At 40.6% G+C, this 27,981-nt stretch overlaps 2 protein-coding genes across 2 annotated transcripts; both read right to left on the bottom strand.

The window, feature by feature from the left end:
- Positions 1-518: 518 nt before the first annotated feature.
- pde9ac (phosphodiesterase 9ac) lies at positions 519-14,290 on the bottom strand. Its single transcript, XM_084350937.1, has 20 exons — positions 14,104-14,290; positions 13,526-13,696; positions 11,547-11,617; positions 10,277-10,354; positions 10,051-10,094; positions 9,885-9,939; positions 9,574-9,644; positions 9,369-9,456; positions 9,199-9,280; positions 8,825-8,899; positions 8,649-8,735; positions 8,396-8,500; positions 8,194-8,276; positions 7,772-7,928; positions 6,717-6,830; positions 6,354-6,458; positions 6,076-6,204; positions 5,892-5,987; positions 3,906-3,988; positions 519-1,292 (listed from the first exon to the last, which is right to left on the bottom strand). The coding sequence occupies exons 2-19, from the start codon at positions 13,592-13,594 to the stop codon at positions 3,938-3,940; spliced, it is 1,560 nt and encodes a 519-aa protein (XP_084207063.1). The 5' UTR covers positions 13,595-13,696; positions 14,104-14,290; the 3' UTR covers positions 519-1,292; positions 3,906-3,937.
- A 3,328-nt stretch (positions 14,291-17,618) lies between these two features.
- Positions 17,619-25,914, bottom strand: hepacama (hepatic and glial cell adhesion molecule a). Its single transcript, XM_084350772.1, has 7 exons — positions 25,644-25,914; positions 22,835-23,182; positions 22,246-22,527; positions 20,024-20,114; positions 19,703-19,770; positions 19,503-19,573; positions 17,619-18,427 (listed from the first exon to the last, which is right to left on the bottom strand). The coding sequence occupies exons 1-7, from the start codon at positions 25,744-25,746 to the stop codon at positions 18,062-18,064; spliced, it is 1,329 nt and encodes a 442-aa protein (XP_084206898.1). The 5' UTR covers positions 25,747-25,914; the 3' UTR covers positions 17,619-18,061.
- Positions 25,915-27,981: the final 2,067 nt, after the last annotated feature.

The following is a 27,981-nucleotide window of genomic DNA, read 5'->3' as shown; positions in this document are numbered from 1 at the left end:
CCTTCAGTGTATTATAGGTTCTTGTGCATATGAAAAGCCCACGTCCGACTAACAGGAGCTCCTTTCTCCTACAGAAAACACTGCTCCTGAAAGTCCTTCTTAGTAGCCCTGCCTTTAATTCTGTGACTTTGTGACATCACACTACTTCACCATGTCACACATTTGCATAATGTATGCCTATATTCAGAGTAGAAGTGAAACTAACTCTGAAAACACACCCGGAGACATGGTGAGCAGTGCTGGCTCAGTGCTGGTTTTTGGGAGGAGGGGCCTTAAAGAGACAGAAGCTAAGACAGAGCATTTCAGACGGAGGGGGAATACAGTGCTGCAGCACGGGTCAGTATGAGAAAACTGATATGTTTTTTGAGCATTAAAGCTAGTAGTAACCCAAAATTAAATTATGAACCTGAAATGAGCATTACACGTCTCCTTTAAAATCCGTTCTATTTCATAAAGGGACTGGAGTTGACCTACTGTGGAAACACAGTTGCCCTTATAAGAAAGAAGACACTGGAATGTGTGTTGTGTAACCTTTATGTATAAAGACCGAACAGACATATAAACCACTGTTTTACATGTATTGTGAGATATTAAATCCTTTTTACAGAACAAATTATGTGACACCTTGGACAATATATGCCTCTACTTGGCTCTCTTTTGGTAAAAGGTGTAGAAGGTAAGAGAATACACGTTGACTTGTGATGGATTAATAAACTGATCTTTGTGTGTGAACAAAAAAATAAAGGTGCAAAGCTGCATTCTTCTTTGGAAAACACCCAGTGGACCATATCAATCAAAATCTTATTGCTACAGTGAGGTGAAAACATCCCAGTTTGGTGCATTTTATTTTTCTACTGGAAAAATTGGGATAGAATAAACAATCATTTGCAGATTGCGGTAAATATTTTACTGCACCTTTTGTCCATGAGATCTATTCTGCAGCCATTTTTTATAATGCATGGTTATCAATCGTTTTAGTATGTTTTTTGGAGAAACTGGTCCTTTATACTCTCACGGCACTAGGATATTTAAAAAAAAGTAGGGAGAACAACATAAACACCATAAATATATATATATAAGTTCACCAGGTCCCTCTCTGTTACATCCAGTGCAAAAGTCTAAGTCAAAGTTCAAGACATGCCACCATGATGCCTAAGTTTAGTTCAGTATGTAGCCGAGCAGTCTCTTTTCTCTCCATCTGTCATCTCCTGAATGCAGCGCAGAACGTCTTCACTGAGGCCTCAGTCACTTTTTTTGAAGTCTTTCTTCAATTTGAATACAAACGAAGGCTCCTGAAAGAAAGTAAGGGCTTGGATCAGGCAGAGAAACTGCGGCATGTTAAGGACAAGGAGACTAAAACTAGGTTTAAAACGCAACTCATTGACTGAGAGCTGTGCCTAGATCAGCACAAATGACGCCTGACCACCAAAAGTATGTTGTCCACCACAGATAAAGGCTATTGGTCTGAAGTTGCCTTATAGAGCTGTGAGTGAGGATTGGCGTCCTTGTTTGGGAAGTCAAAACTTGCTCAGAGTCGATAGGCAACTTCAGTCCAATAAAAGGTTATAGTTCATGTGCAGAAAATGTTGTGTCTTGTCACTGTAAAAAACAAAAGGTAATGGAAGTTTAAGAGGGAAACGAATAAGCGACAATTTCAGCACTTTGTTTTTAGTCCTGACCACAGAATAATGTCATACTAAGTCATATATAAGGAATAAAATAGAGCTAAAATATAAAAAAATTTGAATATTTGTACTTGCGAATTGTGCTTGCTATATTTAATTCATTCTGTCCTAATATTAAAGGTCCCATATTATAGCAAGTGAGATTTCCATCTTCTTTTTTAATTATCAAACAGGTGTAGGTGCTGTAAAAAACACTGAAATCATACAAAGCACTCAATCCACAGAGAAATACAAACAACATATATTCAGAAAATTGCCTTCAAATGAGCCGTCAGGACTTCTGTAAGGTTGTAATGTCACATCTGCACAGCACTGCCGTGGTTGCAAAAACACCAGGAAAGCTCACTGTAACTAATTTTGGGCTGTTTCAACATAAAAAAATTATAAATTTAAGTGCTGCTTTAAAACTTAACTTGAATAATTAGTTCAAAATTACTTTAGTTTGAGTTTTTTTGTGAAAACAAATTTTAGTTAGCTGAACTTGAGAAAACACGTTCAAAAACCTTAAGATATTTAGTTGAACTAACAACTGTTCAGTAACACTGACAAATATTACGAACAAATTTAATTTCCTTTTACATTTTCTCAGTTTGAATATTGATTTAACACAAAGAACAGCAGCAGCTCTTCCTACTGAAGCTACTTTGTTCCAGCATTGGTCCAAAGACATTACGTGGAACTGCTCTCAGCTAAGTGTGAAAGTGTGAGGCAGTAATGACTGAATTCAATACTACCTTTTATCATGTTTCACATTGTTTTCGTTATTGTAAAAAACAAACTACCATGACTTTTGTTAAATGTATTAAAGACACAGAGCCAGCTAACATTACATGTGATTTCTTTAAAGTATGAAAAAGAAGGTTCTAGGGACAGTTTTAATTATCAAACATTGTATGCTCGGAGGTCTGAACTCTGTTCGATCATGTCATTATAATAAGCTCTGAAATGGTCTGACAACAAAAAAGAAATAGTTGAATCCACTAATTCCCTGTATGGTTTTTCTTTGTGATGTGGAAAGTGATGCTCAGGTCTGTGAGAGCTGACCAATCAGAGCAGGCTGGGCTTTTTGAGAGGGGGGCCTTAAAGAGACAGGCACTAAAATGGAGCAATCAGACAGAGGGTGACAGAAGTGGTGGAGCAATGGACAGAGAAAAATAATGTGTTTTTTTTATATCAAAGATGTCATATTATGCTAATTTTCAGGTTCACACTTTTATTTGCGGGTCCTGGTAGAATAGGTTTACATACTTTCATTTTCAAAAAACATTATTTTTCTCATATGGTACCTTTTTACACACCGTTTTCACACTGTGTCTTGAACGCTCCGTTTTAGCTGGGGAGTGAGACATCCCGCCTCTGTTCAATCTTTGCTGAGAGTTACACATGCGCATTACATAACTTGCAGGATGTAGCCAGTCAGAGGCAGTGTAGGGCGGGTCATGCCGAGCAAGGTAGTGTGATTTAAAATAACCCTGCTACAGCAGTAGCAACTGTATGTCTGCTGACTGACTGGAGTGTATATATAGAATATATATATATATATATATATATATATGTTATAACGCCTGTTCCTTAGTGAGGAACACAAGGCTCAACTCCAAACCAGGCAATTCAGGCAGTGCAGGAGCAGTGTTTTCTGCGGGAGAGAGTGACTCCCTTTGGTGTCGTCTTTGGGCTTTTTTACTTTGCATTCCTTTAACATTCACAAAAATGCTAAATAACACAATAAAGGAAAGGCAAAAAAAACCCAAAAAGCAAAATATGACCTCTTTAAAGCATGTAAACATTTTCTGACAGACACCCAGAATAAACCTGAAAGTGAGCATAATATGGGACCTTTAACTTTAGGAATTTTTTAAGGGGTTCTTGAATGAGCTGTTGAATTTTTCTTCTTTGTAAGCTGTTTAACTTTGAAACAACCGTGGCCTTCACACTTGCCAAGAATTTCTCCCGTTGAACCAATTTATCTTGAGCCTACTAAACAGGATTACCCTTTTGGGTTTCCTTTTCGTGAGAATCTTGATATGAACTCCTTGGTGTTAACTTAAAAGGTGAATCCAAAGTGATGAAAGTGCTGCACATTCACAAAGGTCTGGCTTTTGAAGAGAGAGTTCAGTGTAGAGGAGAGTTGCTGTGGAGAGGCCAGAGAGAGGCAGAGACAGAGCGCACTCATGACACTAACACTAAAACACAACCAAGGAGTCCGTTGCTTTTACTTACACAGATATCACTGCACTCACTCACTGCACAGCTTACTTCTTCTTCCCGCCTAATGACATATTTTCAGTTTTTTTCTTCTGTGCCTCATTGAACAAAAGACACACCTTCATGTTAGCAAGTGGTTTTGATGGGCGTGTGCATGCATGTGTGTGACCCCACCCATGAGAAACAAATTGCACAACTGATAATTTGTAGTGTTTGGTTACTCCAGGTGAAAAGTTTAAATGACACCTTGTTGATTGACTTGGATTTGTTTTCCTATTGCCTCCTTCTCACAGCAGGAAACCTGTAATACTGCCACTGTTTTAACCGCTCAGACCACTTGGGTTACTGTAAGTTCTTTCAAGGCTCCAAACTAAATTTAATTATATAAGTCCCCACAGGCACAATGGCATGTTTGCAACCACGCAGCAGTGTCACTTTTGCTTGTGATTACTGCATGTATGTGCAGGCTCAAACCAGTCTTATTCCCAGCCTTTTTTCCCCTGAGGTCACCAAATGAAAATTTCCCCATATGATTGTTGCCAACAAAAAAAAAGACGAATAATATCTTGATGACACTGTAATTTTGCAGGAAACAAAAATTAAGAATTTCATTTAAAACTTATTCCTTACATTGTTTATGCTGCTTTAGTTTTACATTACCAAATTCACAAGCACAACCTTATCATTTTGGGAAACACGCTTTTTCACTTTCTGGCGAAGAATTATCAACATCAACGTCAGTTTTACAGCAGTTATGTACATGACTAGTCCTTGGCTGGGACCCGTAACTTCCTGGAGTCTCTGCTGGTTGCCTTATGGATCGAAGGATAGAGGCTGACCAGATTGTAAAGCATTTGGCAAGTGTCTGATTTGTATTTTCGTGCTATTCACTTAAGTGTACCACATGTTCATGTATTCATGTATACAGGCACTGCAGCCGTTTTCTTCGAGCGCACCACTCAAAACCATGGACACCGTGAAAGCAGCTTTTTTGTTACTTACGAAGGAAGGGCGAAGTCTCATGGAGCTTTTCAGAAAAGACCAACTTTATTTTTGGCATTACAGCTAACTGTTAGCATACTGACAGGTTCTGTCAGAATGAGCTGCAGGATGATTCATCGGCTAGCAAAAGCCTTGACAACGACACAGTGATTGACTGACACATATTGGGTTAGCTAACAATGAGTGGGACAGGACATGATAAATGTCTTTGTAAGAAAAATTGTGGTAAAAAAAAACAATTTTGGTGGGGAATTTTGAAGACTGGGAAATTTCTAAAAAGATTTTTGTCTGGACTTGGGTCACCCAGCTTGAATCTGGGACGGTCCCGGACAAACATGGGACATCTGGTCACCGTACTATGAGCATTTAATTGACTTGATTTGACTTGAATACATCGTTGTTTGTACAGATTACAAAAAAAAGTTCCACAGAACACTGTTTGAAGCTAGAAAGGTGGCAGGGTCCGCCACATAATAAACAAAGTAAAATAGTATGAAACTGTGCTGTTAAGGTCGCTTTGTTTATTCAGTCATGAAAATGAAGAGTTTGTTTATTAAGATTGTTAAAGTCAATGGAGATATTTTTGTACTAATAAAAATGTAATCCACAAAAACTACATAGTGCACCTTTAATTAGTGAGCTTTGGAGGTGCTGGACAGAGCGAGGCTAGCTGTTTTCTCGTGTTACCAGTCCTTGTGCTAAGATAAGCTAAATAGCTGCTGCATGTAGCTATATATTTATGGTGCAAACATGACAGTGGCATTGATCTTCTCATCTAAGACAGCAAATGAGCGTATTTCCCAAAATGTTGAACTATTCCTTTAATTTTTTTTGTTTTTTAAAGTAGCAATCTGGCTCATATTACAGTGACTCCAGCTTTGCTACTGACCCAAAAAGACTATTTTTATGTTATGTTATACAACATTGTTGATAGATAGATAGATAGATAGATAGATAGATAGATAGATAGATAGATAGATAGGGCAGAATAGGTTCTACCTCTGTCATGGCGTCATCGATCTGTTTCAGCTCCTCATAGTGGTCACGAGAGTCTCTCAATGGTTGAACCATGATCTCCTCAATCTGAGGGAAAAGCTGTTGGACACCACAGTAAGAGCATTAATTGTTGTTAATTAATGTGGGTGTATATATAAGGGAGCGCATCTTACACACATTGTCCTACCTTCATGACAGTCTCAAACATTGGGATGAGGACAAACTTGATGAATCCGATCTGAGCGGTGGGTTTGGTGACTTTGTCTCTGTCCATGAAGGGAGCCACGGGGAGACCCTCAGACTTCTCCCTGTCGCTCTGGGAAGCACACATGGAGATATTTTTTATTCAATACAGCTAAATTCACCTCTCATGGGTAGCAATGTACTTTTCCCTTCACCCGAGTCGACATGTAGGATTTAGATAGTGGATTTCTGGAGTTACGTGAATGCTCTGGTTGAAGTCACCTGCATGAAGTACTCCTCCAGGAGGCAGTCCACCCATGGCTCAGCTACCTCAGTTGGCCTCACTTCGTTGGAAATATCGCAGCACTTGATCAAAACCATCTTCAGCTAAAAACACAAACACATATGAACAAACATACACGGCCCTCACACAGGATAAAGAAGCCTATTCATCATGCATCTACTGTATCTACGTGACTGCATTCCCAATTACACTAATACAGTCTGTTTGGCTCCTGCTGATTACAGCCCGCTCAGCAGATAAAGGCCTGCTTGTGTTCAGGTCACATCTCACGTGCAGTACAGTAAGGAGCTGATGTCAGGTGGAGATGCAATGTGATCTTACGAGACTTAATGTATACATACACATGTCACATGCTCTTCATTGGTGAAGTCAAAGTTGTCCACTTTTTGTTTAAAGGAGTCGAGTATCTCGCCATGTCGAGCCATGTCAGTGGCCAGGATGAGGGTGATAATTGCCTGGAAATAAAAGACCAAAAGTGTTTGAGATGTTTGCATGCTGACATTTAAGTGAAACCAAATAGTCTTCTGATTGATATGTAAATATGTGTCAAAACCATGTATTAAAGGGACAGGTTCCCCCAAAATCAAAATACATATTTTTCCTCCCATCTGAAGTGCTATTCATCCATCTAGACTGTTTTGGTGTGAGTTGTCAAGTTTACGAGATACCGGTGTTGACATGTCTGCCATCTCTTGAATTTAACAGAACTGATAGCACTCAGATTGACGGCACTGATCACAGATTGCAACCTACAGACCTTGTTGTGAGCAGTTTCATGGAGTTTACAGGAACTTTTTTCCTTCCGACCACATGCCTACCATATCTGTGTACACCTATGTTTTATTTGCCCAAGCACGTTTGACCCCCAAAGTCCAGTTCGTTTGACTAGCGTGAGTGCACCATATCATGCACATGCATGAGCACAATCATGGGTACGCAACGTGGCACGTATGTACAAGTGGTGCAGGCCGTCGGGGGGACTGGGGAGGAGGGACAATCATGCTTCAGCACACTACAGAGCAACTGGGCCAAGTGTGAGTGTGACCTTAGCCTGTTTTTTCCCTGCAGTCTTTGTCAGTTCATCTGTTTCCAATTTTCATAAATGTTTACATGCTGCGCTGTCATGACAAGCTTCTTGTCCAAGAGTAGATGCACACTTCCTTTTGCGTGATGATACAGAAAGAAAATAGTTCCTACATGATTATCTCAAGTGACTGGGTCACGATTTCTGAAAAGAGTCATTGCTGTTGAATTTTTCAATTTGGGCGTCTAGTCTTATATTCGAGAGAATACCTCTCCTGTCGATATCACCAAAACTTTGCAACTAGACTTTTGGGGTGAACTGTCCCTTTATGATAAAACTAGACGAGCGAGAGCTTTACATTCCACATCTCACCTGTCGGATCTGTTTGAACGCCTCTGGATCCACATTTGCAAAAATATTGCACTCAGGAAGAGAGAGGATCTGGAAGGCCACGGCACAGTGATGGTTCTCCAGCGGGGAGATGTCGTTGTAGCGCACTGCCAGCTCTGTGCGGGCATTGATTTGGTACCTGATAGACGACACAGGTGAGTGAATTGATTGACTGTACTCCCATGAAGCTTCACTGATAAGAGGTCCTCGCCTTCCCTTAAACTCTGACAACACTATAATCTGCTATCACCGTGTTTTCATACCTGAACTCTCTCCATGCCGAACTAGTTTCACAGTTCATTGACAACAGTGTTGTGCCAAGGGTGTCAAAACACACTGGGGTCAATGGGCATTTGCATTGCTCTATCTGTCAACACCTCGACAGACCGAATAGTGAGTCTTACGTGTTGTTGTAGCCAGGGTGGTCCAGGTCGTGACACACAGCAGCTGTCATTAGAATTCCCATATCGGTGAGAGTCAGCTTCTCCTGGACAATGGAGTAAAATGAAAGGTGATAATGCTAAATGTCCAGACTGGAAATGTATTGGTTGGTATTTCAAAGGCAGATGGTTGCAAGAAATGGTGTTTAATCCCATAGCCACAAACCTGCAGGTTGCAGAGGTGAATCATGCCGTACATCATCTGACTAACGCAGAAGCAGTGGCGAAAGTTGTGGAAAGGGTTGTTACGGTAGTTCTCCTGAATTGCCAACTAGAAGACAGAAAATTATCAAAATTCATCAAAATCTTCTAGCACTGATTCGATTCTAATCAACACTTCTGCTTTTAAGTTAAAATCTAGTTTGAGATCTGCAGTGTGCACTGCAGGATACAGTATATCTCCATGTGTGCTGTCTTACCAGCCAGCGTTTGAGTGTGATGGGGTTCATGTTGAATTCCTTCACCAGTCCCAAGTCATGGTACATATACTCCAAACAACTCAGCATCTGCAGCCACAAAGGAAGAGAAAAGAAGTTCAGACATGCGTCACCTGGATCACGTGGAATGGGAAGTGAGTTATGGAGAGACAACAAACCTCATTGTGTTCCCAGTGCCAGACGTCAAATGTTGGCTTCTTGAGCGCTTCAATCGTCTCCTGAGACAGTGTGTACTGGATAAACGAAATAAAAAACAAAGCCATCAGAACTACCAATTTGTAAGACAGTTGATTTTAGATTCTCATTCCGAACTCGTCAAATACTGACGCTTTGGGTTTCTGATCTCTTAAAATACCGACGCTTTGGGAGAGGGGCCAATCCACCTACAATCCCAAAGTGTCAGTGTGTGACGAGTTCGGAATGAGACTCAAAAATCAACTCTCTTACAATTAGGACCTTTATGAAGACAGTATAGAGATTTAAAGTTTGCTCTGTCTAATAGTAGTAAAGATACCAGTCCCAGTGGACATACCTTTGGGTAATTGGGGACATCTCGTCTAGGAGTGACCTTCTTCCCATCGTCTGAGAAGTTGTATTTGCACGGACAGTTTACCCTGAATTTCAAGGGAAAGGACATTTTACATTACATTTGATAGTTGTAGACACATGTTGCAATATGTCTAACTTTGGTCTTCATTTCACCTGCCACCACCTCTTGAAGTCATCTCATCTCGTAGCTTCTTCAGATCATTTTTACACCTCTCAATCTCCACCACCTTCAAGCCCTCCACTGAAACAAGATGGCAAGGCATATCACAGCTTGATTTCACTTGAGGAACGTGTTTGCATTATCTGTATTTCATTATGTAGGTTGGGCATCCTTTTGTTGGTCAAATGTACCACTTACGTTCCACTCTCTTCTCCAGCATTGCTAGCCTGTTGGTGACCTCAGTCTTCAACTCGTTGATGCGAAAGGCTCTGTGAGAGGAAGGCACATGATAAGAATAGAAAATGATAAGACAGTTGCGTGTATTTCACACAGTTCAGTGGTCGTAACGACAAAATAAGACAAGAATTGTCTTACTTAACTTGCCTCTATGGGTTGCAGCATGTGTTATCATTGAAAGTCACTGGTGTCGGGTATGTGTGTGAGGTATGTGGGAGGGTGGGGAGGGACGGGCTTCAACTATAACATAACATAAACAACTGAGGTGTTACCTGCTGAACTGCTCCGCCACCTGGGACAGCACATTCTGAAACATGTCCTCCTTCTCTGCAGACACAGATACACTGCCGATAAATCATTGTGAACAGCGCTAACCTTGTCAAGGTCTGGTATTTTCAAGCTCATTAGTAACGGAGAATAAAGATGTTTACAGCTTACCTCCAAGCTGACCAGTGGACAGAGGGACAACTTTGTACAGAGAGCTGTGAGGAAACCAGAAGAACAGTTATTATTTTTAACTCTCAACATCAGCCTTACTATTCCTTTATACTGGTTTTATTTCAAAGAGGTTCATTTATTAACTGATTTTGGAAAATATGAAAAGAGAAATTAAATAATAATTTGATTTCTATACAAATTCAATCTAATAATACTGGTGTGTTACTTTGGAGAGTTGGTGGGCATGGTGGGATCTATGGAGACCAGGGCGCCTTCTGGGTCCACCATCATGATGGCAGTGTTCCTGTTATGACAGGACAGAAGTAAAAGTGAGAAAGGTGGAAGTTTTTCATCTTGAAAGGCAGCTGCAGTTGTGAGATCAAGCGATCATGGGATCTTGCAAACCCATCGTTCCAGGTTTCAAGCTGTGGCAGAACACAAAATGGTTGAACCATTCAGCAACCAAAACGGCAGCTACAGGTGTGAGAAGTGACTGTTTGAAAACAACAATGGTAGCTCCTTTGGTATAGACGCTGCTATAGCATAAATCATATCAGAACTGGAGAGTTTTTTAATTGGAAGTAGAGCAAAGAACGGCACTGAAGGCTTCCCTCGATGGAAAATATGTTTTTGCTCTTCTCTCAACTGGCTGGTGGGTGTAAGCGATTTTCTTCTGTGTATCTTATGCTTGAAGGTCCTAGTTGTAAGAAAAGTAGATTTTTGAGTCCCATTCCCAACTCATCAAATACTGCTGCATTGGTATGGTGGCCGACCCGTCCTACAATCCCAAAGTATTTGACGAGTTGGGAATGAGACTCAAAAATCTACTTTTCTTACAAATAGGACCTTTAAAGTTAGCCTGTGATAGACAGATGGTTCACCCGATCGCCTGCCAAGCATTTTCTTAAAGTGCCTGCCCTTTTCCAAACAATTTCTAGTTGCCTCCTTTCTGATGAAGTATCCCTGTTTTCTACAGTTGGCTAGATTTTTTTTTGCTATGAGTGAAGCTGCATATATGCCAAGAACGTATCTTCAAAACAAAGTCTCCAGAACAAGGGAAATAGAAGAGTGCCGACTGAAAGAATGGTGTAAATGATTTATTTTCCTTGATAACAGAACTCAAAGAACCATGACGACAACCCCTTCACTTTTGTAATTGTCTGCTTTGATGTGCGTCTGCTTATTATTACATGCAAGTATTTGTTGTGTGTTAATAGCTGTTTTGCTGCATGATAATGTTGCTATGTTGTGTGATGTTTGTGTGCAGCTTTATGTGACGGTTCTTTCTTCTTTATAGTGACAACAGATGCAAATTAGCTACTAACTCTGATGCAATTGCTTTTAATTGTGAGCTCTCCCTGTAAACATAAACAATAAAATAAAACATTAAAAGGGCCATAATGTCCAGAAATTATATTCAGTGACGCGGATAAATAATGAATATAGATAAATAAATAAACCAATGAAAGAACAAACAAATTAACAAAACCACAAACCTGGGAATGTTAGATGAGGAACACAGAAGCTCCTTGATGTCACATGGGCTGCAGTGGCGACTGAACACCACCTGTGAGGAAAACATAGATCTTTAATCGTTTTTTTTTATTCAAATACAAGAATGTTTCTGGTTTTGTATCAATATGCATATGAGAAGAAGCTCACATGGAAGTGGTACCAATTATCAATACGCTACATGTTCAGGAGTAACCTCCTCTGTGGCCCACAAATCCAACACAGTGCGATCTGTGTCTACGTGGTTTCCAAAGGCACACCTGCACACAAACAGCTGCTGGTTTTGATATAAGGCCTCAGTTGTTCTGACGGGGTCGGAAAGTTATCAGATTTCATGTGTTTTCCAGACAACCGAGTCACATGGGAGTGAAAAGTAAGGGTCGGTTCGTTTTATGGTTGAATAAGGTCAAGTCAGCAGAGAGAGCAGTGAGGGGAAGAAAAGGACAGCTGGAGTGTGAGAGTTTATGGAGCTCTGGAAGAAAGCAACATTATCCACGCCTGTCATGCAATCAGACTTAGTACAGTACAAGTATAGAGAGAGTGCTGCTGCGTGAGTGCAAAAACTGTGATCTCACATCTTGAAGGGAGCAGGTGTAGCAGACAAACATTCAGCCTCAGGCCGTGGGCTCGGGGCTCTTGAAAAGACATGTGTCATCGCCAGCTCTGTACTTGAAGCACTCTACATCACCAGATCAGCAAGTGCTGCATTTATCCGTATCTCAGTATGTCTGGAACGCTGAAACATGAAACTCGAGCCTCGAAACATTTGTCACGACTGTTAAAATGATGACCAAGCTGTTGTTCTGCTGTCGTTACAATTAAAAAGCTGAAAGAAGACAGCATTTTATTTCATTTGCACTCCACATTTTGTATTTTTTATTATTCAATTTAATCAACACCGATTAAAGCTTAAATTCTGCCTCTGGAAACCTGATCTTAATCCATATTTTCACTCGAATACCCAAGGGCTGAAAGGCAGCAGAAATTACTGGTGGTGTGCAAGCTGTTAACAACAGGTGTTTGGTTCTGTCAGTAACACCTGTAAGGCAAACTGCATCGTGGTTTAATTGTAGCACCTCCTCAGGTGAGGTTAGTCTGCAGGGAATACCTACTAGTGACTCAAGAAGGTTGCCATAGTTAAAGTTTATTATGGTTGGTTTTGTCATTAAACAAATCATTAAAGGGGCTCTGAGGAGCCGTTCTGTGCAGGAAGCCAGTCTTTAGTTTATGTTAGCGAGCTCCATTTCTAAACTAACGTTAGCTACTGTTGCTCTCTGTTAGCGGAATGGAGAGAGGCACTGAGATGAGCCATAAAGTCACATCCTTTGGACTGTCGCTGAAAATCTGACCCGAGCCCATCACAAAGAAATCTGCAATCCAGCAGCATTAAACAACTGAAACAGATCATCCACAGGCTTGTATAGGCAATCGAGAGAGACAGGGAGGGTCTTGTGTTTTTGCGCACATATGACCACTATAAAAGTGATTAATACATATAAATTCCTACAAATTTTTACATAGAGCCCCTTTATATCTCTAAATGTCTTCTAATCCAATAATCCAATCATATATTTAACCATTACATTTATTTTTACTGGATTAGTCTGAACTATGATTAATTTAAACATATTTTGGATGGTACTGCCTGCACAATTAATTGATTTTCTCTACAGTTAGACACCTAATATAACATTTCCTATATGTTTATACTTTAGATACAATATTCCAACAACACTTACAGTGTAAAGTTAGCATTTTTTGCTTCATCGAACCATTAAATCTGTTTCTGTTTCCTTTTATTAATCCCATTTACATTATATGAAACTGTTTACTCGGCAAAAAAAAATTTAAAGAAAAAATTCTATATTCTGTATGAAGCCTAAGTTTTCAGTCACAGAATTTAACAATGTAAACAATATTAAAGTTTGAAGAAAAATAGCGTTTCCACTGGATTCGGACCCACCTTTTGCACTTTCCCATCCACATCCAGGTAAATGGTTTTGGGGGCATAGGAGGAGGAGCTGGAGCCCATGTTGACCTCCCTCTCCTCTCTTACACCCGCAGAGTTTCTGGGTTAGAGTCCTGACTGGCAAACCTGACGAGCCAACAACCAGGGTCTTTTCACAAGGAGTCACTGAAGAAACAAACATTGGGGAAGACACACACTTCATTTCAGTATATTCATGCAGATAATGCCTGATAAATACAATTCAGGTGAGCATGCTCAATTTAACTGCCAGCAAATTTGACATTACATAATTTTTTATACAAGTTTTTGCTGTTGCTAATGTCCAGTTAAAAAGTAAGAAAAACAAATAAAACATATAGGAATACAAATGCCAAAACATTATCCTTGAAACTAAAACACTCACTTTTTAAAAATGCTAAATAAACTGTAAATTTACATGTATTATATCCATGATACACAGACAGTTTTTCACGCTCCAATCAAACAGTAAAACATTCACCTCCAATTAATCATTAAACATAATAAAACATATAAAATCGCAGTCAAAGCAACAGCAGACCCGTTTAACTCACAGTGTCAGCGGTGCAGCTTCCCCTGTGGAGACCGGAGGTAATGTCTCAGGTGCTGAGGATGCAGCCGACTCACATGCAGACTCACACTCGAACGTACAAAGGGAGAGCTACAGGGGAGGAGAGAGAAAGAGAGAGAGAGTGAGAGAGGATGTGAGTGATGAAGAAAGAAGTGAGGAAGGGGATGTGTGAGGGAGCCAGAGGGGTGAGGAGTACTATGAATATAACTGGCACTCTTACTGATTGCCAGGGGACTGTTACTATGGAAAAAAAAAAAAACAGACATGTCTTAAGTGGTGTAGGGCTTTTACCTGCCCCCGTCACAAACTGCTTATCTACATAGTCTGATTCACTGAATCTCATAGAGGAAAAAAGCATACAAGTACTGTGGCTTAATCAGATACTGAACACAAATCGTTAACTACACAGATATCTGATAGAAACCTAGGTAGATTATTATATTACACCTGCGTTCTGTTGAAAACAGCAGTTGTTATTGGCCCTAAAAGGCACACAGTGCACAAACTAAACACTGATTAGAGCACTCAATGATACATGGAAAATTATATCTTATCAGACGGACTCCACTTCTAACCCTAATTTCAAGTGTTTGTTTGTTCTTTTTGTCAGCCGCTGAGTGCTACTTTATGTATGTACATATGTGAATGTGTGCTATGATTATTAGATATGTATTTGTGTTTGTTTTCTCTGTATGTGTAAGTGTGTTCGTGTGTGTGTGTGTGTGTGTCCACTTATCCACTTTGTTGTTGAGAGCAGGTCCAGCAGATGGTTCGGTCAGATGAACTCAGCAGAGCACTTTAGGACATTCTGAAGTGCTTTCTTTTTTTAACAACATACATACAAATGTATGTATCAAAACATGTTTTGATGAAATGAATAATGACATGTTAATAAATTGCTAAAGGCCTGTCTTGTCATTCATTGTGGATAAGGAAAACTTCACAGATAGGGGGAAAGGGAGACATCTCAGGAAGAGCATCAGGAGAGGTGGAAGAAGTATTTAGATCTTTAAAGAAAAAGTGACAATACATTAATGTTACTCCACTGCAAGTCCTGATTTCATAATTTAGCCTACTTAAAGCTGCTATAAGGAACTTTCATTTTTGTAGATTCTGGCGGCCCCTGTGGACAAAAGTGGTATGAGCACCGCTAGGGTCACAAAGATCATGATCCTCCTATCACATGCATTTGTTTTGAAAGCGAGTGAACAAAAAGACACAACATGTTACTGTGCAAGATTGATAAGCGTAACATGACTAATGTGAAACAAAGTAAACGTTGTAAACCGCTAACAAATGTGGTTGCTTGGTAACTTTGTTGAGCTAAAGCTAAAGTTATCAACATTTCCTCATAATGCTTGATTTCATGGGGAATCCACCTACATGACAGGCATTAAGTATGTCTATTTAGAAATTGCAAATCTACCACTCTCTTCTCTGTATTTTTGCTTTTTTGTAAAATACTGTACCTAAAACAGTTATTTAAAGGGTAACTTCACCAATTTTACACATTAAAGTGTGGTTACAGGTCTTGGCGAGTACTACTGGATAGGTGAAAAAAAATTGTTATGAGCCAAAAGATTGGAAACCATTATCTTAAATTATTGTATTACTTGTATTTATCATATATTTAAATATAATTGGAACAAGTAACTGTAGCTTTTACATAAATGTAGTCGAATAGAAGGTACAATATTTGCGTCTGAAATGTAGTGGAGCTAATGTATAAAGCAGCACAAAATTTACTAGGGCTTTACTACCTGTTATGAACTGCAGGTCCTGCTCTGTGGAGACAAAAGGCTGGATAAGAGCTTCCCAACAATAAAGTCACCCTCCTCTACTGGGAATTTCACATCAACAGGCTGGTGTGACAAGGACATTAGTGAGAAGGCTCGGCCAGGCAGGAGGAGGAGGTAATTAATTAGCGATGTAGAGCATCATACATCATCTCCATTGAACTGATAGGACACCTTCTCCCCACACATGGACTCATACACATGTACTGTATGCACACAGATGTGATCCTGCTCCCCAGTGTCTAATTACTGCCTCGGCTTCCAAGCCAGGAGAGGTGGAATACGACGGGGACAGACTGTGTGACTAATAAAAAATGTGAGATCAAAATAGATTAAAAGCAATTTCCAAGCTTAATAACAATGACCTGCTTTCATTATCTGAGGACATTTAATTTTCCACTTACTGTAAGCCACAAGTGATTATGCGCGTTTGTGTGCCCATGACGCTGTATGCGTATTCATGAGTCTCTGTGCCGAGGAATAAATTACGTTTCAATCAGAACAAAGCCCAGATCAAAACAGGCGGATCTGATTTGCTTATGTAACCACAAGACTCATCACACCTTCAGTAATGGAAGACACATTGCAGGATAAAAGCAATCAATAAAATCATGCAGATTTTCATGACAAAAGATGTCCAGCTGGACCTCAGAAGGGAACACATTATCCTGATAATAGTGACGGACCACGCCACTGTGTGTGTGTGTGTGTGTGTGTGTGTGTGTGTGTGTGTGTGTGTGTGTGCGTGTGTGTGTGTGGATTAGGAGAGTCTTTCACAAGCTTGTACCTCACAACTGAATACAGTTCAGCACAACCTTTAATCATTCATGTTTGTGGTCTTTTTATCCCATGCTCCTTGCATGTGCAATGGAGAAACACAACATGTAGCCTAAACCCAATATTAAGTAAAAAGAAAATTAGCCATTTGATAATTTCCAGGAACAATTTGTCCATAATCAAGATGAGTGTACTTATGAAACCAACTGGAGCGACAGTTTGACAACAAATGGCTGACTTAAGGATTCCTCTTGTCGTTAATTTGCTCACAATTTCTACCCTTATTATTCTTCTTTGAGCTTGATCCCCACTGACCTTCAAATGTCAAGTAATTGAAGCTTAAGAGGCACCTTGTCATTAGCTAACCAGTTGCTCATGGCTCCCATCTTTTGGAAACAGTGGTAACACATCCAAAGCATAAAACACTGCACAATATATTTAAAAAATGTCAACTACACTTTATGGATTAAAAAAGCTAATGAAAATTGGTAATGTTGAAATGTATTTACAGGTAAAACTTTCTTGTGGTAAGTTTGCATTGAAATATAGGATTTAAGGAGATGTGTGGGCGACACCTAATGGACAAGAAAGGAATTACAATCAATTTTTTTTCTATCCAACTGTTGATGAACAAATTATTTAGAAGTGCACTGTGCTGTGCTTTGGCTCTGATGCAGCAGGTAATCTGCTTAGTAACTAGTGACTAATTTAATATCAGACACTTTAAGACTTTTACCCAAGTACTCTCTGTATGGGTGACATTCACTTTTACAAAGGTAATATTTTAACACAGTCTTTACTTTTACTCACGCATGATTTGTGTTTATTTTTTACAACACTGCTCTCTTGTGTGTGACACTCTAATAACAAGACAATGTATTTATACTGGTGGAGAATGTGTCAAAACTGATGACAAACAACAAAATATTTAAACTGTTTTTTATTACCTTAGGTTGTACGATGACCTACTGTTGAATAAGAATACACTTTGTGGTTTAATTGTCCAAAAGAAAAACCTGATCCATAACTATTAACTTACATACAATATGTACAGGCACTTATCAAAAGTTCCCAGTAGAATTTATAATTCGTCAAGAAGCAAAATATATACCAGAGCTGTAAATTCTTTACCGGTTCGACAGGATATAATTTTCTCATGACAGGATATCATCAAAAGACTACAGAAATACTGTGCATAGAGAAATAGATGATAAATAATGGAATATAAAGACACAGTTAGCTGAAAGTGAACTCATCTCTTATCCTAGTGCATCGAACCCTTTATCTCTGTGGCAGGATGCAACAAAGACCAACAATCTATACATGTACTTTACAATCACAGAATGAACACATACATCCAAGCAGCTGTCACTGCTGTGTTGGACACTGAGTCTGATCACAAGGCTCTGCACACTCCGCCTCTACAGGCAGGTGGCTGCTGGTGGGGATTCCCACTGGCGGACGGGCTTTTCTTATCGGACTGAAACTGCGTGGAGAGGAACCAGGGGAGTGAGCCGGTGAGCGGATGGGGCGTAGGGGAGGACCTGGGAGGGGTTGTGCGAGAAGCTGTGCCAGTGGAGAGGGGCTGCGGGGGTATCTGCGTGGGGCAGTCCAGACAGGCCGCTCAGTTCTGTTGTTGGAGGGGGGAAGGACCGGAGCATAGGTAGCAGGGATATTCATTTCTGATTGGCTGACAGCATTGCTAGAACATTCTTCCAAACGCTCCAGAGTCTCCTGAAATGAGATTGTGATACACATGCTGCAGTCATCATCAAATTTGGTGTTGTAATGATTTCATCTTAATGGAGCCATATAAAAAATCTAATGTTTTTTGGCTTTACGGATGGCAATGTGGGTCCACCATTTTGTTCCAGACTAAAATATCTCAACAACTAATGGATGGATCGGCATTAGATACTGTCCAGACAGTCATGGTTCCCAGAGGGTGAATCCTAATGACTTTGGTGAGCTTGAGGTACACTAACCATTGTCGTGAAATTTGGTACAGACATTCATGCTCCTCTCAGGATGAATTGCCACAACTTCAGTGATTGTTTAACTTTTCATTTAGGGACATCATCAGGTCAAATTTTCAATTTAACTAGAAGGGCACTTCAAGAGCGCAAGACCAATGATCCATGCTTCTATGATATGCAAATCTGCAAGCACAACCAATATATGTCTGGCTATATTTACAATTGTACCTGTTCTCCCATGAACCACTGTCACACTGAGTGCATGAACCAGCAAATGTGGATGATGATGGAGTCATTGTATTTCTACAGTTGACTATGTTTTTTCACTACTGAACTTTACTACCATCTACTGGATTTTAAGATGTATGCCATTTATTCAGCCAATGCCAAAGGCCCCATCGTAAAAAATAATTTGTGTATCCACCCTACGATTTGGATCTGCTCCAAAATGTACTGGCTTCTTCTTTGGCCCATTCAGTTTCATGAAAATTGGGTCAGTTATGTTGTCCTGCTGTCGAACAAACAAACAAACAAACAAAAAAACTGAACCGAAAACATAACCTCCTTGGCGAACGTTATAATAATGATAATCTCATCATCCTCTGCTGTGCTTTGTGCTAATAAGGCAATGTAAGCAACACGCTAAACTAAGATGGTGAACATGATACAAATGAAACATCAGCATGTTAGCATAGACGCTTCAATGGCAGTGGCTAGGATGGCTCTTTGTCTTGTTTCATTGCAACGCTGTCAATGGCTCCTTTTAAATTACATTCAGTTTAAATTTAATATAAATGCTAAATGCAAATTTAGGTCATGAAAGAGTGACTTACATCTTCAGTGAGAACATAAAGAGGCATGGGACTCCTTCGACCGAGTGTAGATGGTTTGGGAACAACATCAACTGCAAAAGATAGATATTCATTTTAATATTGTGTATTGTAAATACATGTTTCAAGACTAATTGCAATATGATAATAATATATATATAGGTGTACACATTTAAAGATGATCGACTGTAACTGTTGCTCACCATCATGGCCGTTTTCACTCTGCTCCACATAGATGGGAGCTCTTTGGGGGACGGGTCGATGCTTCTTTCTACAGCGGGGAAAAATAAACAGCGTAGAAAATCCAAACCGTGCTGTTAAATGACTGTTCACATGAGCTACAGGTCACTGTGTTCGTACTTTTTCACTAAATGTTCAGGTGACACCGTCGACCTACTTATTGAGATTCTAGTCACATCCTCAAGTGCATTATCAAAGCCAAGAGAGGTGGGGAGAGAGGAAGAAAGAGAAGGGGGAGAGAGAGGAGAGGCAAAAGAGGTGCAGGAAGAAAGAGTAGCTCTCACTTGGAGGGTTTCCAACAGGCACACACTGTCACCAGGGTGATTAGGAGGAATATGCCACCGGTGGACAGGATGATGTATAGCGAGCTCCGTCCTAAACCAGAGTGATACAGAGGGGTAGATGAGAACAAGAAAGAAAGAAAGAACGATGGAGAAGTTTGTGTCAGTAACAGCCAGGCATTAACAATGAACCAATGACTTGTACCTTTGCTTCACATTTAACTTGACCTGCTTTGTAGATAATGGAAAGTTTGCAGGATTAGCTGAAGTGTGTCTTCTAGGAAATACATTTAGAAAATCCCTTTTTTCTTTCCAGCTGTAAGCTTATAATGAAACATGACCAGGACACGGAGCATCCAGAACATTCGATTCCTTCTTTTTTGCGTGGCTTTTGCCAAGTCTTTTGAGACTGCTGGCATGAATAAGGTGCAGTGAAGTAGCACATTAGGGTAGTCACTTTGAGACTTTGTGCCGTGCTGCGATGCATACAGAGGGAATAGAGAGCAGTTTGAGGGGCCTGTAGCTGTTTCCTCATGCAACACATCACAGTACAGCAATAATGAAGTGAGGATTACTGAGGTCCACTGAGGCAAAGCGTCCTCCCCACCTGCCTTCTTTTTCTGCTCCGTCCTCATAAATAACTGTCCATTCATTGGATTAGATGGCCTCTCCCTCTCTCTCTCCCAGCCATGACATGCGGCTCTATACTGGCGCCCAGTAACAGCCGCTCTGGGCCAACTCTGCTGCACTCAGCCTGGATTTGCACTTGTTGTAAACAACATTGTTAGAGAGGCAGGCATGCTTGTGTATGGGTCAGCATGAGATGATAATTGCTTCTGCTAGCTACTGAATTGGATGGCTGTCTAACAATGAGCTGAATATGAGCAGTTTTTATAATTAGATTCTGAGGATATGTACAGTATACATTTTCATATGGGTTGTTATTTATCAGAACTAGAAACCAGTGCTGAACTGTTATTCAATTCATTTACTCAAGTACTGTGCACAGTCTTAGAGTACTGAACTTGAGTATTTTTATTTTATACTACTTTACTTCTACTTTGCCAGATTAATGTATTCAAACTTTAAAAAATATGATGATCACAATGATGTGTAAAATAGTTTACATTAAATCCACCTCAACCAGCTACAACAATAAATTAAAATTCATGTCGTGTCATGCAGTTCAGCTTATCTGTGAAACTTAAAACTAAATTATGGAATCACCCCCAAATGTATACATATTTAAGATTAATGGCCAGCCTGCGTGCTCAGACTTGCCAACAGTATCTCTTCTAACCCACTGCATGTTTTAAATGGAGAATACCAATTACATTTATTTCATACATCAGTCTATCCTGTTGTTAAACCAAAACGAGTGTGGCTAAACAAGAGCTGGATCTGTATGTCTATGGTTATGTGTCATATGTGTAACTATATGTCTAAACGGGGCTGCTTTAACTATACAAAATAAATATGATAAAAATAATAAAAACTGACAGTAAAATTGTATATTATCGCATTGCTTCGCATCGTATCATATCATATCGTATCGCATTGCATCGTATGGCATCATATCGTATCGTAATCTGCACAAGCTAATGAATACCCCATTTAATACTTAAAGAACATTTTGCTAGTAATACTTCTGTATTTTTACTGAGGTAAAATCTTGAAGGCAATTTTTGGCCGGACCTCTCTCCAAAGAGCTGCGTGGCTAGAGAAAGGTCTAGCTGCACGAAATCTCATTTTGGTATAGGGGAAAAAATAATCCAGCTTGTCTGTACTTCTTTTAACCAATCACAGTTTTCTTGGGTGACGCTAGAACCCAGGAAGCATCGATGGTACCCCCACAAAACAGCATTGGGGAGGATCTTGTTTCACACGTGGGGAGGCGAGCCCTGGCATTAACTTGTGATTTTCTGTGTGTAGGCCAAAAATGCAAAGCCAGTGAGCCAGTGTTTGGTAAGTCCATTCTGGCCTACTGTAAAACAAGGCGCGCAACATGGCACACTCCATGGAAGAGGACCCTGCCCCCTCTGTAGATACATAGTAATAAAAAATGTCTCATTCTAAGTAAAAACAACAACACAAACATTTTAGTTTCAGGTGATTATACAGTTATGAAAACTTCTTCCACCTCTGATGTTACTTTACCACCATCTCTTTATCCTGAATGTAAACATGTATAACTTGAGGTCCTACCGGTGTAACATGCCACCTACTGTAGACAGTGAGCTTGACAGGTATGCTCTTCATGCTGCTGATGGGGTTCTCCACCGTGCAGGCGTAAATGTCATCATCTGACATCAGGACACGTGCGATGGTCAGCACCTTTTGGTCATGTGAGAGCAGCAGTCGTGAGTCATTGCTCAGCACCTTGCCTCCCTTCAGCCAGCCGTAGATGGGCTTTGTGCCGTTATCGTGGGAACAGTGGAGGTTAAAGTGCTCGCTGTACTCCAGCACAGACGAGGCCATCATCTGGATGTAAGGTTTGGACACAGGAACTGAAAATGACAGGACGAAGACACAGGGGGGATATGAGAGGCTGGTTGAAATCTAGTTATATATATGATAAGTGAAATCCCAGTTAGTGTCTTAAAAAGAACACAGCCAACACTGTGAATCACTCTGTATCGTGATCTGAAAAACAAAACTCCAGTATTACTATTACACTCTCCAGGGTGAGATCATGTATTTTCAACCTGTATTGATTTTCTTTTAGCTCTTTACTCCTCTTCCAAGTCCTGCTCATATTGCTCAGATGTTTTGAAATATGAGAGACGTCAGCTCTGTAAAAGGAATCCTGCATACCGTCCACAGTGAGCTCAATGTGGCGCTCTCCAGTGAAGGTGTCATCAGTGATGGAGATCTCCACCTCGTACGCCCCTTCGTCTGACAGCTGCAGGTTGTGAAGCAGCAGAGACCCGTTCTCAAACACCAGGATGCGGTTGCGGTACTCCGGCCTCAGGTTCCCTATGATGTCTGTTCCTATGGACTGCACGACGGTGATGGGTTTCTCTTTGTCCCTCTTTATCTGCCACTTGATCACAGGCTTGTCGGCGCTGCTGCTGGAGTAGCTGACCGACAAGAGGGCCTCTTTGCCTACCGTGCCCCTCACCACCTCGGTTTGGCTGGTCACATTCACCCCTGACACCTCACCTGGAGGGAGGGAAGAGAGACAAAAGGTGAGATCTTGAACGGAGGGGCAGATAGAGAAGGATACAAGGATAGTAAGAGGTTGACTGGGGACACTGAGTAAACAAAGGGCGGTCACTTTGCAACCTTTGATGCTCTGCCAGTGGGCAGAGAAAAACAATAGAGGGCTTATGCAAAAACACACTAATTACTGCTTCACTAATTACTACTCTCCCTACAGGAACAAGTATTGAGGGGATGTATACAATGGCTCTATGCACAGACATTTACTGTACGCAGCTACAGTGAAAGTATAATATTAAGGTTCATTTTACTTGAATATTCCTATTTGTGAGACTTACTGTTGAATTATGTATTAAAAATATTGGACTTGTTACATTTATTGAATTTCAACAGTCACTCGTTCATTCATTTGTTGAAGTTAAAGTTGTTAAAGTTTGAACGCCCGTTCAGCATGTTGGTTTAAAAAAGTCAAACGAATTAAAACATTGAAATACATGTTGATGTATCCATAATGTTATACGTAAACTCTACTTTTATTCTTAATTGGTAATAACCACCACAAAATGCTCAGATGGTAAATGACCTAAAGCATCAAACGTGTAACAAGAAGACTTTCCACACCTTTGAGGTCAAAGGCAAGTGTGTTCTTTTCAAATCACTTTGGTGGTAACTGAAATAGAGAAATGTATTATTTTTTCGTTACGCCTTTGCTGTTTTTCCAGCATGTTTTTCACCATTGCTAGAAACTTTGGAAACTACTATATGAGACACAGTAACATTATTAATCATCACTTTCTAGGAAAACTCCAAAATGCACACATTTTTGATGTAAACGATAAAACATTTAATACAATTCAGAATAATTGATATCGATAATTTGATTCCATTGTCCAGTCACTCGGCTCCAGCTAATTAGCTAACTACATCTACAGTTAGCAGCAGTTAGCAGTCTGTTGATAGGCCCCCTTTGCTTGTTTGGAGTAATAACTCGACAGGTTGCCAATTCTTACTTATTGCACTTTAAATATAAAGTTAGACTGAATCATTTTATTATAAGAAGCTGAAATTCAATCATTTATTATACCTTGATGCTGTCACTAAGGGCCTTCATCCTTTATGCATTAGTCCATGGTGTTAGTCCTTTATTGGAGATTATATTGAATAGAAATTCGATACATTTTTGCATTAAAACTAAAAACTAAATAAAAAAATTACTCATCTTACTTTATCTCACACATGTGAACAAATTCAATAAATGCACACTCTTGCTTTTACCCAGGCCTCATGATAACGTCTTGATCACTAATCTGTTTCTCAGAAACACCCGAGGAATTCCTCATGACCCCTAATAGAGAACAAGTAATGCACTAATTTTGATTTGTGTTCCTCAATTATCCTCTAGCCCACCCCCCAGCCCCCCTGCAGGGATACAGGGATAAGGTATTACAGCGTGAGCCAAATTTCATCTTTTATAGACGAACCCTGTCTGGGAAACCAAACACAGCAAAGCTATTATGTTCACAGTGGAGGTTCCTATAACTCAGCTGTAGCCGGACACATGGAGGCCTAAACATTGGCTGCATGCCTCTGAGGGGCATCCTACTGCTAGGCCTCAGTGATAGAAAAGATCAACCCAGGAGAGCGGGAGGAGAGAGAGAGAGAGAGAGTCTGCACTGTTCACTATTCTTTGCAGCGAGGCAGTTAGCAGGGCATCGCCTCATTGCCGTGGTAACCATTTGGTGCGCCTGACAGGGGTTGCCAAGGCGATAAGACAAAGGGCATGATTGTTGGAACGAGTTTCCTCCCTCGAAAAGAGTGAGAGAGGCAGAGAGAAAGTCTTTGTCACTGGTGAAGTTGGAGATTGACACAGGATTCAGTGATTCCACCAAAACCAGCCTCACTGGGTAAACTGGGCCCATGGTACGGTCATTCAGATGAAATATTTTCAAACCAAAAACACCACATTCTAATCTTTTGACACCATTTTTACCCCTTGAATGAACTCATCTAAAGCTTCCCACACTCAGAACAAAAAAAAAAAAAAAAGCAGACCATGCCCTCTTCACCTGCTCTCCACAAAACTGGATATCACCACACTTAACCTAACACATCCCCTCCTTACACACCTACAATGGCCACTCCAGGCTCCTTTGAGCTGGAGATGGGGGCCCAATATAGAGCGCCACCCATGAACGAATCCATTGTGCCGCCAGCCCGTTGAACACAAAAACATCTGCGACTAACTTAATCTGGATTAACTTCAAAAAGTGTAAGAACTTGTGTTTTGTTCCGGGTTTTAGTGACAGAATTAATATGAAGAAAGAGGGTGAAGCAAAGACTGTAAAACGCCGTACAAAGACGTCAACTGAAAGGATGATTACTGACTCACAATTAAAGAAAAATCCACCTGTTTTGTCGTCGTCAGAGAGGTTTTTTAGCCCTGACAAATGTTTGGACTTACCTGCGAAGAGAAGGAGGAGGAGGAGGAGGCCAAAGAGCGTCAGTAGTGGAGGAATGTCTGTAAAACTGTCGCCCGTAGAGGAGGTCTTCCTCTCCACCTTCATCTTGTGTCCTGGGCAGAGTCTTTCTCCCACTCAGTGAGCATGGTTTATCCACCCTGGGCACGTCTCTGCGGCTCAACACTCTCTCCACTGCCTGACTGCCTGCAACACTGGCCTCTGCCTGGTCACACTGAGCCCCACTCTCCTCACAGCACCCCAGTCACAGCCAACAACAGCCAACTGTGTGTGTGTGTGTGTGTACAGTGTGTGTGTGTGTTTGTGTGAGACAGAGACATAGTGTAGATGAGCTCCTCTCTTCCACTCCACATTGCCCTTTCAGAGAGGAGCTCAAAAGACATAGTGTTTGCCTTTTTTTTGGCGGTTATTTATCTTAAAGTGTCTCCCTGTAAAAAAAATAATAAAGCGTTGCCGTTCTTACATGATTTAAGAGTTGAATTCAATATCGAGTTGAGCTACTTCGCAAGAATTCCTGCTGGGAAGATCCACTGTACTTCAGCCAAAACAGTGGCTCTGAGAGGAGCCCACTTAAAGGCTCTGAAATGTCTGAGTTTGAAAAAACAACTCACTTCCCCCCTCTTTGGCCCACTTTTGTCACATTGTGTAAACTCCTCTCTGGACTGGAGCCTCACAATAAACTCACCATTTGTCACCGGGCAACCAACCGACCTGCTGTTGACGCAAACACATTTGCTGCTAGTTGCTACAGGAGCTGTCGGGTGCATGATTCATGGTAGCTTACCTGCCTGAGAGCTACATATGAATATGAGCAACACATAAAGGAAAGAAATGAAAAATAGAGTGTTTGTACCTTATTTGTCCTCCAGGTGGTGTAGAAGCTACATTAAGGTACAGAACTGATGGAGATGTCAGGAGGTAAAGCTGCCAAGTTGTGGATTTTTCACTGTAATGTTGTTATTGAAACATCTAACATGAGTGTGAAAGAAAAGGAGTGCATCATATGAACAAAACAAGAGGAAAACAGTCTTCAAGGAAAAGACCGGAAGCCTGACACGAAAAGAAAACATGTCTGACTTCAAAAAGTCAAAAAACACACGTTTGAATCATTTAAGGGGCACTATGTAGATTTGGAGTTTTAATATTTAAAGTATTAATGAGGTAATAATAAAAACTCTTTTTTACATGACTGAATGAATGAGCTGTTCTCAGAGGAAAATAAGGTCCGCAGACCACTGTTTGAAGCTAGAAAGGTGGCAGGGTCCGCCACATATAAACAGAGTAAAACAGTATGAAACTGTGTTGACCTTCAACGTCAGTTTGTTTATTAAGTTTATTCAGTCATGAGCACAAAGAGAGTTTGTTTATTCAGTTTGTTTAGACATAAAGAAAATCAGTCGGTGAAGATCTTTCTCTTCTGATTAGAATTTCTTTCCCAAAACTACGCAGTGCACCTTTAAGCATTTAAAGATCTAAAGCACTCTTAGATGTTTCTTGCAAACAGAACTGTCACTTTTCATTATATCAGACATGATGCCATGTGTTACATCAGTCACGTCTTTTAGGGATTAAAGCAATAGCTTGTTTGCGCTGATGAGTCAGTTGCATCACAAGTCATCTCTCCCACTTTGAGAAAGCCGTCTTTTCTTTTCGAGTTTGTTTTTAACTGCGTTTTGTTTGACAACAAAGGGAGGGTTTGATGCAGAGGAGGAAGCACGGTTGATAGAAAGCTGCAGGAATGTGGGAACACAGCTGCTGTCCACCGCCGCTCTCCCAGGCCTCAGACGCCTGTGTAGTGGGCCATCAAAGCCGAACCTCTCCCCTCCACCTCTGCCCTCGGTAAAAGCAGCGCCTCCCTCTTCTTCTCATCTTCTAACACACTCTAAATCAAGGGGGTGACTCTTTGCAGTCGGTAGAGGAAGAGAGAAGGCGCACAGACGGTGCCTGTGTGTCTCAGTCAGTTTGGGTGACAGAAAGCGTTGGCACGTTTAGTCCACAGCAAGACTGATGTCATCCTGTGTGACTCAGACACACAGATGTGACAACATGTATAATAATCCATCTGATGTTATTTATGCAGATGTGCCTCTCATTTATACCCTCGCATTGCTGCTAAGTTGTGTAACCTACTTAGTATTAAGGGCACTGCATCTCCTAAGATGGCCAGGCCAGTGGCATAACCACTGGAAAGCAGATAATTGCGCCCCCTGCTGTTCATCCTGGCTTTTTCATCTCTAATTATCACCCAGGAGACCACAAGGTTTTTTTTTCTCTCACTGACAAGCTGTCTGAGGCAGAGAACAACCCAACCAAGCAGATCTC

The sequence above is a fragment of the Pagrus pagrus genome, assembly GCF_965226575.1.
Source record: "Pagrus pagrus genome assembly, chromosome: 4".
NCBI classification, from domain to species: domain Eukaryota; kingdom Metazoa; phylum Chordata; class Actinopteri; order Spariformes; family Sparidae; genus Pagrus; species Pagrus pagrus.
The sequence above is the reverse complement of the archived record's forward strand: the minus strand, read 5'-3'. Positions and strand labels throughout refer to the sequence as shown.